Source organism: Mastacembelus armatus, unplaced genomic scaffold (genome assembly GCF_900324485.2).
Source record: "Mastacembelus armatus unplaced genomic scaffold, fMasArm1.2, whole genome shotgun sequence".
Lineage (NCBI taxonomy): Eukaryota > Metazoa > Chordata > Actinopteri > Synbranchiformes > Mastacembelidae > Mastacembelus > Mastacembelus armatus.
In genome coordinates this window covers 565,466-578,211 of record NW_022872853.1, presented here as the reverse complement: position 1 = coordinate 578,211, position 12,746 = coordinate 565,466, and the positions used below count along the sequence as shown (strand labels likewise).

The 12,746-nt window shown below is 43.0% G+C and overlaps 2 protein-coding genes and 1 non-coding gene across 3 annotated transcripts; 2 read left to right on the top strand and 1 right to left on the bottom strand.

Annotated features, from left to right (window-relative positions):
• Window positions 1-287: 287 nt before the first annotated feature.
• LOC113131220 (ribonucleoside-diphosphate reductase subunit M2) lies at window positions 288-5,233 on the top strand. Its single transcript, XM_026308248.2, has 10 exons — window positions 288-516; window positions 639-707; window positions 1,304-1,450; window positions 1,533-1,649; window positions 1,769-1,902; window positions 1,990-2,084; window positions 2,177-2,310; window positions 2,544-2,648; window positions 2,737-2,850; window positions 3,387-5,233. The coding sequence occupies exons 1-10, from the start codon at window positions 427-429 to the stop codon at window positions 3,537-3,539; spliced, it is 1,158 nt and encodes a 385-aa protein (XP_026164033.1). The 5' UTR covers window positions 288-426; the 3' UTR covers window positions 3,540-5,233.
• LOC113131264 (small nucleolar RNA SNORD94) lies at window positions 3,177-3,312 on the top strand. The gene has a single exon (XR_003295780.1). It is a non-coding gene; the product is annotated as a small nucleolar RNA SNORD94 (small nucleolar RNA).
• Window positions 3,674-11,850, bottom strand: lgals8a (galectin 8a). Its single transcript, XM_026308249.2, has 8 exons — window positions 11,566-11,850; window positions 6,527-6,615; window positions 6,185-6,395; window positions 5,521-5,643; window positions 5,393-5,443; window positions 5,020-5,108; window positions 4,037-4,202; window positions 3,674-3,952 (listed from the first exon to the last, which is right to left on the bottom strand). The coding sequence occupies exons 1-8, from the start codon at window positions 11,602-11,604 to the stop codon at window positions 3,803-3,805; spliced, it is 918 nt and encodes a 305-aa protein (XP_026164034.1). The 5' UTR covers window positions 11,605-11,850; the 3' UTR covers window positions 3,674-3,802.
• Between the last annotated feature and the right edge of the window lie 896 nt (window positions 11,851-12,746).

The window sequence follows — 12,746 nt, the reverse complement described above, 5'->3', positions numbered from 1 at the left end:
AATGTGTCATTTACGGAACCATCTTTACTTTGGGCGTTTCAGTCAGTAACTGTCACTTCCGGGCGCGGTGTGAAGCCCACAGTTTCATGTCAAACCTGCGTTTCTTTGTTACATCACGCACGGTTTGTAAACGCTCCTTGTTCAGTTGTGTTATCCCGCAAAACTCCTTTGAATTTCCCGCAATGTTTCAAGTGTCACGTGAGCGCTCTGATTGGCCACGTCGCTGCGTGCGTTTAAAGAGCCGTCGCGAGCCGTGCTCCTATTGGCCGGCGGTGTTCGGCGCCAAGATTTCAATAAAAGGCGAGCGGACGAGAAGCCGCTTCAGTCTCTGCTCTCCGTCCGTGTCCGCTGCTCTCAGCTCACCGTTCCTGCTTCGGCGTCCCCGTTCAGCTTCGGCCTTTGTCCCAGTCGTGTGTCCGTGTCGAGATGCTTTCTGCCCGGTCTCCTCTCTCCGCCAAGAGCGAAAACGTCCTGAGCGGCCAGATCCGCAACATGGCGCTGGACAAAGAAAACACGGTGAGAAGACAAAAGCCAAAGCTTCATCTTCACTTTCAGCCCGAAACTGGTTTGTGGTGTGAAACTGAGCAGTGAACCTGGTTTGTCCCTAAAGTCCGACCTGTTTTTTCTGTCCCCCTCAGCCTCCGAGCCTGAACAGCAGCCGCATCTTGGCGTCGAAAACCGCGCGAAAAATCTTCGACGATGCTTCGGTAAGTGGCCGCAAACGTGCTGACAGCTTCAGAGCTGGACCCGGTGGGCCACACACACGACCCGCCTTCATGTTGGGCCGAACGGCGCCGGTTCTGTTGTTTGTTGTGCTCGTGTGGCGCCTAAAGCGCCGGTTCTGGCGCCAAGCCGGACGACCAGCTGTTAGAGTCCGGCTGCGGCTGCGGCTTGGACTCAGCACCTGACACTCTCATGGTTCTGCTCGGTGTCTGGGTGTTGAGGAGCTCTGGGATCTTTGATTCTGCACAAATGTTCTTTGGGCTTGTTCTTAGTTTGCAGCCAAACTTTTAAAAGTTTTCATGCACAAAAGTTCAGCTGAGGTTCCTCAACAGGGGTCTTCAGGACTGTGTTCAGACCATAATGACCTGAAGTTGAGAGAAGCTGCAGTTTTCAGCTTCAACTTCAACTTTACCACTGAAACTAAAAGATTTTGGTTTTTCAAATATTCATGTCTCATTTTAAGTGTAACGACGACGTTTGCTGCTTCTGTAATCGGTGTAACGGTCGGTCCTGCATCAACCGGTGGACAGACACGTTATAAAGTCACTGAATGTTTGACCTTCTTGTTTGTGGTTTTCAGCCCAAAGCCGTGAAGAAGAGCAGCAGCAGAGAGGAGGAGCCGCTGCTGAAAGAAAACCCTCGCCGCTTCGTCGTCTTCCCCATCCAGTACCACGACATCTGGCAGATGTACAAGAAGGCCGAGGCGTCTTTCTGGACCGCGGAGGAGGTAAACCTGGCCCCCAGCATGCTCGCAAATCCTGCAGCCTCGTGCTCTTTGCTGGTCTCTGTAAAAGCTTTTGTGTGTCCAGGTGGATCTGTCCAAGGACCTGCAGCACTGGGAGTCTCTGAAGGACGAGGAGAGGTACTTCATCTCTCACGTGCTGGCTTTCTTCGCCGCCAGCGACGGCATCGTCAACGAGAACCTGGTGAGGGCGACCTGAGTCCTGCTGCTGTGGGAACAGATTATCGATCAGCTATCGGTTCGGTTCAGACGTCACCGTGTGACGCTTGTTTTCTCATTGTGTTGTTTGACTGTGTTCACCAGGTGGAGCGCTTCACACAGGAAGTGCAGGTGACCGAGGCCAGGTGTTTCTATGGCTTCCAGATCGCCATGGAGAACATCCACTCGGAGATGTACAGCCTCCTGATCGACACCTACATCCGGGAGCCCAAGGAGAGGTGAGCCTTGTACTGGGTTGTACTGGTCAGGTACTGGGTCATATCGGTCTGCTGCTGGTGTGTGACGGTGCGTTTAATGACCCTCAGGGAATACCTGTTCAACGCCATCGAGACTCTGCCGTGTGTGAAGAAAAAGGCGGACTGGGCTCTCAACTGGATCGGCAACAAGAGCGCCACCTACGGTAACTTTGCTCCCTGTGCCGCCACATTGTGTCCCTGTCCCTGATCTATCAGCTGTGGTATTGATGGTCTGTGTCTGGTATCGGTGCTACAGGAGAGCGCGTGGTGGCGTTTGCGGCCGTGGAGGGAATCTTCTTCTCTGGTTCGTTCGCTGCGATCTTCTGGCTGAAGAAGAGAGGCCTGATGCCCGGCCTGACCTTCTCCAACGAGCTCATCAGCAGAGACGAGGTGACTTTCTGTTACTGGTGGTTCGTTAAACTGTGAGCAAACCCGACACACGTTGGGCTGAGTCTTAGTTGTTACAGGAGTCGTTGGGATGTTTTTAGAGTTGAAATGTTTGTCAGACAACACGAGATATTGACTGATGTCTCTTTGGGCTGGAGGCAGCTGGTGGTTTTATGAAACCCTGCAGAAACTCGTCCTGTTTTGATTTGTGGTCTAACTGGGTGGACTGGTTTCAGGGGCTGCACTGTGACTTCGCCTGTCTCATGTTCAAACACCTGGTGAAGAAGCCGGCGAAGGAAACGGTCACCGCCATCATCAGGAACGCCGTGGAGATCGAACAGGTGGGTGACCACAACGGGCTGAGGTGATGAACTGGTTCTTGGTCTCCCAGTCTGCTCCCAGTTTGCTGAACTGCTGTTTTGTGTTCAGGAGTTTCTGACAGAGGCTCTGCCGGTGAAGCTGATCGGGATGAACGGGGACCTGATGAAGCAGTACATCGAGTTTGTGGCCGACAGACTGATGCTGGAGCTCGGTTTTAATAAGGTAACTGCGCCCGACCAAACCACAGCTCCCAGTAGGACCACACTGGTCATAGAACATACTGTGTCCGAGTGTTTGTGAAGTTAAAGACTCATGGTTCAATTTGTCTGAACGAGTCTGCCAGTCCCCAAAACTCACCTTTTAAAAACAAAAGATCTCAGCTCAGTTTCTGGGTGATGTTCATCAGGCAGAAATCAATAACTACATTATGTGGGACTTTTATTGTGAAATACATTTTATAAACAGCATGAAGGTCCAGCTTCTCTTTTTGGTCTTTATTCTACAGTAAAGTTTTAATGTCAGCTGGTTTCTGACTGGTCTGTATGGAGTCTGTGATGATGAGACGCGCAGGGGTACGGACCTCAGCCGCTGATGGGGGCTGAGTGCTGCTGCTGAGTCTGATCGGAGGACAAGTGGTTCACTGACGGACGGCAGCAGCACGAGACAGACGCCTGCCTGAGCAGACGAGCGTAGAGCGGTTAAGACGAGTTGTGGTTTTGGTTCTCAGGTGTCAGAACTGAGTCCTGTTCTCTTTGCAGATCTACCTGGTGGAGAATCCCTTCGACTTCATGGAGAACATCTCTCTGGAGGGAAAGACCAACTTCTTTGAGAAGCGAGTGGGCGAGTACCAGAAAATGGGCGTGATGTCCGGCTCCACAGACAACACCTTCAGGCTGGATGCCGACTTTTGAGAAACCAGCAATAGACTGAGCATGTTCAGGGGAAGCACTCAATGTAGATCAGGTTACACACCCCTGACAAAGACTGTACCTGTCCCAGTGCATGCTGGGATTGCCTGCAGCAGTAAGTGAAGGAGAAAAGTCTCTAGCTGTTGTACAGAACATTTTATTAAGCATGTGAGGTTACAGATAAGCCGCTGTCTGTAAGTTAACAGGATGTGTGCAGGTTTTTAATGGCAGTACAAGACGTGTAAAGTTTAAGGGTTTAGAAAGTGTCAGACAGTCTCGACATCCAGTAGCGTGAGGTCTCCTCCCACTTCCACCTGCTTGATTCGACTCAGGTCCTGGACCCGGTACCTGTAGGCCAGCTGGTGGATCCCGTTAACAGCCACTTTAAACTGGCGAGCCTCACACAGAATGATCATCTGTGCCGGAAACACAAAGGTGACAGGTTAAAGCAGAGTCCCAGCGAGCCCCAGCACCAAGTTCTGATTGTGACCCCAAGATACCTCAAAGTACTGTCCTGTAACGAAGGGGAAGTGGGCTAACTCTGTCTCCTCGGGGCCCCAGCACCCAGACAGGAAGGAGTTCCTGACGAAGGCCTGTTTCTTCAGACGAGGGTTGAGATGAAGAGCGATGTCGTTGCTGTCTGCCACTCGCAGGTTCACACACAAACTGAAACACATGAACACGTCACGTGTGTGTTATTCAGCATGTTTTGTTTCCAGCCTGACGTCAGACAGTCAGGTCTGAAGGTCAAACTAATACTGTTGAGATGGTACAATCCAAGTAAAAGTACTTACTATGTTCTACTTGATGCAGAGTGAGCTGATTATTTTCATTATCGTTAATCAAAAGTTTGTAAAAATTCAGGAAATGTTTGTACTTCATCTTTATGACAATCAGAAAAGTGTAGTGCAGTAAAATGTACAAGTACCTTAATCCATACTAACATTTACTACCTGAGTAAATGTACACAGGCAGTAACATTTTAAAGTTAAAAGTTCACTGTCCATCAACCAAACATGTTCAGTTAATGTCTTAACTGCAGTTCTGGTTTATATTTCACTGCTGGACAGTAGAATTATTTACTGCACTACATTTGTCTGCCATTTTGAAATTAACACGTGTACTACATGAAGATGTACAACACTGTTATATCTGTAATTTATTTAAAGTAATATTTAATGTGCAGCAAAATTAGGAAGGTGTAACTAATATGTTTCATTATTCTCTAAATTTTTACAAACCGAAGAACAGATTGATTCCATGATGAGAATAAATGTTAACCTGAATTTACTGATTTAATGTTATTGATTTGCTGTTAATACATTATTGCATCATGATGATAAAATCTGATGATGATGATAATACTTCAAACTCTGCTTATACTTTGACTGTTTTATGAAGTATTTTTACAGTGTGACTTATTTAATTACATCCTGTTTGTCAAACCTGTCAGTGCTAATGATGTCATCCAGGTGTTGCTTACCTCTGTGCGTTTTGATTGGTTTGTCCTTTGATTGTGATGCTTTGTCCGACGCTCAGGCCCTTTGGCAGGTCTGCTCTGAAGGGAAGTTTCTGCAGAAGACAAATCTGTTGGTTAGTGGCTCACACATGTTCATGTGCCAAAAAGCCCTTTATGTTTTCACTGGTGATCAATTAATCATTTATACTTTCAAATAAAGTTTTCTATCTTCTGTGAAGACATTTCATCTGGGGCCCGCTGTTTTATTTTGTTATTCATCTGTTTCCATCTGTCTGATACATCAAACTGCATTATAGTCTGTTATGTCTATTGTGTCTATACTGGTTTTACCCAGTGTAGAACATCAGCAAATATATCATATAAAATTTGTTCTTACTGTGATGTCCAAGTCTTGGCTGCTCAGACTGGATGCAGGAGACCCTGTGCTCTGAAAAAAAAGAAACATCACATGAAGACAAGGCTCTAATTTTGAAATCAGCCTCTTTAGCTACACAAGATACTCACTGAACTCGGGGGGAGGATGCCGGCAGCTTGAACGTTGACAGACCCAGAAATGGAAAGGGTGTCAACCCGCTCCAGTTCCACTCTGTGTTTATACTCCAACACATGAGCTCCGTTCACGGCCACCTGCGGCACAACGAGCACAGGTATTCATTTAACTTTCACAGAGATCAGGGTCTTTATCAGGAGCAGCTTCCTGTTTGTTTAACTGAAATCTGTTATTTCATCAGGACTGCAAACAGTGTTTGTGTCACTAAATCAATAAGAGCTAATCAAAGAACAGGGGTTCTGAGTCAGGTGTTTTCTTGGTCCTGTTTCTGTCTGAATCCTCACTCAGTATCTGGCGATACTGATCTCATTTCAATATGAATTTAATCTGGCACTTTTTATGTTGGAGGTACAGTAGTAGCATAGAGACTGAGCAGGACCAGTACAGAACAGACAGGATGTCTTGCCAACAAAGGAATCCCACCATAGCTCCATTTAGCGGCTCTGCTGGAGCTTTCTACCATGTGCTCTGACCTTCATCAGCAGACAGAATTGAACTGTGGACTTCAAATTAACATTTGTTGCTCAAATTTTTGATCCACTAGCTGATAATGGAATATGACAGAAAACATGTTATTGATCTGTAAACATCAGTGGATCTGTCCTGACCGTTTCTCACCTTGAACTTGTCTTCCAGGATGAGGATGATGAGTTCAAACTCCCCCCCAGCAGTGAAGGGCATCTGGTACAGGATCTCCTCTCGGCCCCATTGCTCCTTCTGCAGCGTGTTGCAGACGATGCACGGCGATTTCCGAAACCTTGGGTTGAAGTGAAACGCCACATCTGCCCTCGGCTTCACACTGCTGCCACATGTGAAGTCTATCTGGAACCTGGGAGACAGCACAGAGGGCAACAGGATTTCACACAGATTTCAAAACTACATAAACCAAACCATGAACACTCAAACCTGGATCAGAAACCCAATTACTGTGTTTCAGGATTCTGTATTATAAGTCCTCACCTGTCACACTTAGTCGGCACAGAGCCCTGAATGAGAACCATCTCTCCTGGCTGCAAACCACCCAGGATCGTGCCCGCAAAGGGAACCACCTATGGACATGAAATGTCAGAAATATTCATGTGACTTTAAAGGCAGTAGGACAAAGTAGAAACAGCTGGTTGACGCTTGAGTATAGTGATGAAAATAAGTAAAATTATAGTATGTGACATACTAAAGCATCACTATTATCAGACACTATACTAAAGCATCACTATTATGAGGCACCATACTAAAGCATCACTATTATCAGACACTATACTAAAGCATCACTATTATGAGGCACCATACTAAAGCATCACTATTATGAGGCACCATACTAAAGCATCACTATTATGAGGCACCATACTAAAGCATCACTATTATCAGACACTACTAAAGCATCACTATTATGAGGCACCATACTAAAGCATCACTTATGAGGAACCATACTAAAGCATCACTATTATCAGACACTACTAAACCATCACTATTATTAGGCACCATACTAAAGCATCACTATGATCAGACACTACTAAAGCATCACTATTATTAGGCACCATACTAAAGCATCACTATTATCAGACACCACCATACTAAAGCATCACTATTATCAGACACTACTAAAGCATCACTATTGAGGCACCATACTAAAGCATCACTATTATGAGGCACCATACTAAAGCATTACTATTATGAGGCACCATACTAAAGCATTACTATTATGAGGCACCATACTAAAGCATCACTATTATCAGACACTACTAAAGCATCACTATTATCAGACACTACTAAAGCATCACTATTGAGGCACCATACTAAAGCATCACTATTATGAGGCACCATACTAAAGCATCACTATTATGAGGCACCATACTAAAGCATTACTATTATGAGGCACCATACTAAAGCATCACTATGATCAGACACTACTAAAGCATCACTATTATTAGGCACCATACTAAAGCATCACTATTATCAGACACCACCATACTAAAGCATCACTATTATCAGACACTACTAAAGCATCACTATTGAGGCACCATACTAAAGCATCACTATTATGAGGCACCATACTAAAGCATTACTATTATGAGGCACCATACTAAAGCATCACTATTATCAGACACTACTAAAGCATCACTATTATTAGGCACCATACTAAAGCATCACTATTATCAGACACCACCATACTAAAGCATCACTTTTCATAACACCATACTAAAGCATCACTATTATCAGACACTACTAAAGCATCACTATTATGAGGCACCATACTAAAGCATCACTATTATGAGGCACCATACTAAAGCATCACTATTATGAGGCACCATACTAAAGCATCACTATTATGAGGCACCATACTAAAGCATCACTATTATGAGGCACCATACTAAAGCATCACTATGATCAGACACTACTAAAGCATCACTATTATTAGGCACCATACTAAAGCATCACTATTATCAGACACCACCATACTAAAGCATCACTATTATCAGACACTACTAAAGCATCACTATTGAGGCACCATACTAAAGCATCACTATTATGAGGCACCATACTAAAGCATCACTATTATCAGACACTACTAAAGCATCACTATTATGAGGCACCATACTAAAGCATCACTATTATGAGGCACCATACTAAAGCATCACTATAATCAGACACTACTAAAGCATCACTATTATTAGGCACCATACTAAAGCATCACTATTATGAGGCACCATACTAAAGCATCACTATTATCAGGCACCATACTAAAGCATCACTATTATCAGACACTATACTAAAGCATCACTATTATCAGACACTATACTAAAGCATCACTATTATGAGGCACCATACTAAAGCATCACTATTATTAGGCACCATACTAAAGCATCACTATTATTAGGCACCATACTAAAGCATCACTATTATCAGACACTATACTAAAGCATCACTATTATTAGGCACCATACTAAAGCATCACTATTATCAGACACGATACTAAAGCATCACTTTTCATAACACCATACTAAAGCATCACTTTTCATAACACCATACTAAAGCATCACTATTATGAGGCACCATACTAAAGCATCACTATTATGAGGCACCATACTAAAGCATCACTATTATCAGACACTACTAAAGCATCACTATTATTAGGCACCATACTAAAGCATCACTATTATCAGACACTACTAAAGCATCACTATTATTAGGCACCATACTAAAGCATCACTATTATGAGGCACCATACTAAAGCATCACTATTATCAGACACTACTAAAGCATCACTATTATTAGGCACCATACTAAAGCATCACTATTATCAGACACCACCATACTAAAGCATCACTTTTCATAACACCATACTAAAGCATCACTTTTCATAACACCATACTAAAGCATCACTATTATCAGACACCATACTAAAGCATCACTATTATCAGACACCATACTAAAGCATCACTATTATCAGACACCATACTAAAGCATCACTATTATCAGACACTATACTAAAGCATCACTTTTCATAACACCATACTAAAGCATCACTATTATGAGGCACCATACTAAAGCATCACTATTATCAGACACTACTAAAGCATCACTATTATGAGGCACCATACTAAAGCATCACTATTATGAGGCACCATACTAAAGCATCACTATTATCAGACACTACTAAAGCATCACTATTATTAGGCACCATACTAAAGCATCACTATTATCAGACACCACCATACTAAAGGATCACTTTTCATAACACCATACTAAAGCATCACTTTTCATAACACCATACTAAAGCATCACTATTATCAGACACCATACTAAAGCATCACTATTATCAGACACCATACTAAAGCATCACTATTATCAGACACCATACTAAAGTATCACTATTATCAGACACTATACTAAAGCATCACTTTTCATAACACCATACTAAAGCATCACTATTATGAGGCACCATACTAAAGCATCACTATTATCAGACACTACTAAAGCATCACTATTATCAGACACTACTAAAGCATCACTATTATGAGGCACCATACTAAAGCATCACTATTATGAGGCACCATACTAAAGCATCACTATTATCAGACACTACTAAAGCATCACTATTATTAGGCACCATACTAAAGCATCACTTTTCATAACACCATACTAAAGCATCACTATTATCAGACACCATACTAAAGCATCACTATTATCAGACACCATACTAAAGCATCACTATTATCAGACACCATACTAAAGCATCACTATTATCAGACACTATACTAAAGCATCACTTTTCATAACACCATACTAAAGCATCACTATTATTAGGCACCATACTAAAGCATCACTATTATGAGGCACCATACTAAAGCATCACTATTATCAGACACTACTAAAGCATCACTATTATGAGGCACCATACTAAAGCATCACTATTATCAGACACCATACTAAAGCATCACTATTATGAGGCACCATACTAAAGCATCACTATTATCAGACACCATACTAAAGCATCACTTTTCATAACACCATACTAAAGCATCACTATTATCAGACACCATACTAAAGCATCACTATTATCAGACACTATACTAAAGCATCACTATTATCAGACACCATACTAAAGCATCACTTTTCCTAACACCATACTAAAGCATCACTTTTCATAACACCATACTAAAGCATCACTATTATCAGACACCATACTAAAGTATCACTATTATCAGACACTATACTAAAGCATCACTTTTCATAACACCATACTAAAGCATCACTATTATCAGACACCGTACTAAAGTATCACTATTATCAGACACCGTACTAAAGCATCACTATTATCAGACACCGTACTAAAGCATCACTATTATCAGACACCATACTAAAAGTATCACTATTATCAGACACTATACTAAAGTATCACTATTATCAGACACTATACTAAAGTATCACTATTATCAGACACTATACTAAAGCATCACTTTTCATAACACCATACTAAAGCATCACTATTATCAGGCACCATACTAAAGCATCACTATTATCAGACACCGTACTGAAGCATCACTATTATCAGACACCGTACTGAAGCATCACTATTATCAGACACCGTACTGAAGCATCACTATTATCAGACACCGTACTGAAGCATCACTATTATCAGACACCGTACTGAAGCATCACTATTATCAGACACCGTACTGAAGCATCACTATTATCAGACACCGTACTAAAGCATCACTTTCGTTTTTTCTTAGTAAAGTTTCACTGTGCTAATGTGGAGGCCTAGGGCTCAGGCGTAGGACCCTGTTCAGGGTAATAAGAAAGTCAAGGTAGGTAAGAGGAGTTAATCTGAAAAGCTGAAAATGTAGTTTTCAGCATCAGTCTCATTCAGGGACAGTCCAAATGGCATCAGTTTTATAACTGTGCAAGTATGAACATTAGCACAAGTCTAAATTAACCTTCAGACACACTTGCCTCCTCTGCCCGAACCTCTAACCCCAACCTGCCCCCTCTACTGGTCCTGTACACCTCACGGGTCAAGAGGAGGGCAGAACAGGTTTCTGCAAGACCCCTCCAATGCTGGTCACGAACTGTTTGACTCCTCCCATCTGGACGGCGTCACAGAACCCTGTAAACCAAACCTACCAGAGCCCAGGACAGGTTCGGACCCTGCGCCATCAGTGAGGGACAGTGAGTCCAGGTTTGACTGGACAGCGGGTCACAACAGCGCATTAACTGTAACTGACGTAAACAACACATGTCCAAAATATCAGTATCCAGAAACTGCTGGATCTAAGTATTTGGGTCTAAGGGATGAGGTTCGAGTCCATGTACTGAGGGTTCCTTGTGCTGTCTGCAGGCAGCGAGCACTAAACACAGTGACCAATGGACCGAACTGAGCAGTTCCGAACGAAACATTCAATAAGAACTTACGAAACTAATGTCAGACCAAAACAGAAATTAGCGACGAGCCTTCCCTCCTTCCTGTGAAGCCCCAACAGATAAAAACTGAGACCTACCGGGTTTAAAAACGTCTGTCTCGAGCTCGACGCCGACATTGTGGACCCGAACACCTGAAGTCGTCACAAACATATAGTCCCACTTCCGCATCAAGCGTCAGTTTTCAAGGATGAGTCCGAGCCGCTTCACACCACCGGAAACGCGGTTGGTATCCATCCGACCAGACAGCTTTTCTTTCGGTTCTATTTTATTGTGCTTGAGTCCAACATGACGATAAAACCGCAGACAGTCCAACTTCCTTCCGGTACTAGTAACGTCCGCTCGGGCCCGTCCGCTCGACACAGTCACGGTCTTTTGAAGCGGAAGGGTCGCTCAGCTGTGGTTAGCCCCAAATCACGTGACCGCCGCGAGCGAGGCCTCGTTACGTCACATCACGTGTCGAGCTGTTTCGCCGGGAATTTTGAAGGCGCCCTAAAGGTGAAAGGTCATTGTGGTTCTAGGAGAGTCAAAGTCTTTGACCCACAAATGTCAAAACAAAAACTATTTTCTAAATACAATTTTATTTTTAAACAGGTTTTCCTTATCAAGGCTGATTTTAAATGTATCATCTTGGAGTTTCCAACCTTGTTATTCCAATAATGATCAATTAACTTGATCAGACAAGTTTCAATCGCCACTAAGACCTGATGGAGTTTCCCTCATTCCAGTTTCAGTCGCTCCCCCACTTCATGTCTATTAAAGTCTATTTTTAGCAGTTGTCCCTTCGGTTCATCTGTCACTTGATGTTTTATCTTTTAGGTAATTTGGTTTCAGTCCTTGACGTTTACGTCTTTGCTGTGTCACTAAACTTTAAGTGTGTTCAAACCCAATGGATGTGTCTTTTCTCCAAGAACTTAAAGTAGTTCCTCCTCACATCACCTCTGAAATCCATCTCCCAGAAGAAATGAGTAGGAATTAAAGGAACAGTTCAACAAACACACAAGGACAGAAAGTAACAGTGAACCTGGCCTTGTGTAAAGGACATTACAGTTTATCCAAATGTTCCTTTACAATCAATTTATTTGAAATATTTTAGACCTTAAAGACCAAAACTTTTTGCATTAAAGTGTAAAAATGATAAACTGGTTTTGAGCACAGGACGAATTTTCTCATATTTTATGAAATGTTTCATTGCAACAAAACCTTTTACACGAAGTCTTCAAATTGACCAAAGACCAGAGGGATCAGAAGTAGCAAAAAC

Coding starts and splice junctions, on each gene's coding strand:
- LOC113131220 (XM_026308248.2), top strand. CDS start 427: ATGCTTTCTGCCCGGTCTCCTCTCTCCGCCAAGAGCGAAAACGTCCTG. Junction 1,650..1,768: donor GCATCGTCAACGAGAACCTG/GTGAGGGCGACC, acceptor TGTGTTCACCAG/GTGGAGCGCTTCACACAGGA. Junction 2,085..2,176: donor CAACAAGAGCGCCACCTACG/GTAACTTTGCTC, acceptor TCGGTGCTACAG/GAGAGCGCGTGGTGGCGTTT.
- lgals8a (XM_026308249.2), bottom strand. CDS start 11,604: ATGTCGGCGTCGAGCTCGAGACAGACGTTTTTAAACCCG. Junction 5,644..6,184: donor TCCTGGAAGACAAGTTCAAG/GTGAGAAACGGT, acceptor GTTGTGCCGCAG/GTGGCCGTGAACGGAGCTCA. Junction 3,953..4,036: donor TTACAGGACAGTACTTTGAG/GTATCTTGGGGT, acceptor TTTCCGGCACAG/ATGATCATTCTGTGTGAGGC.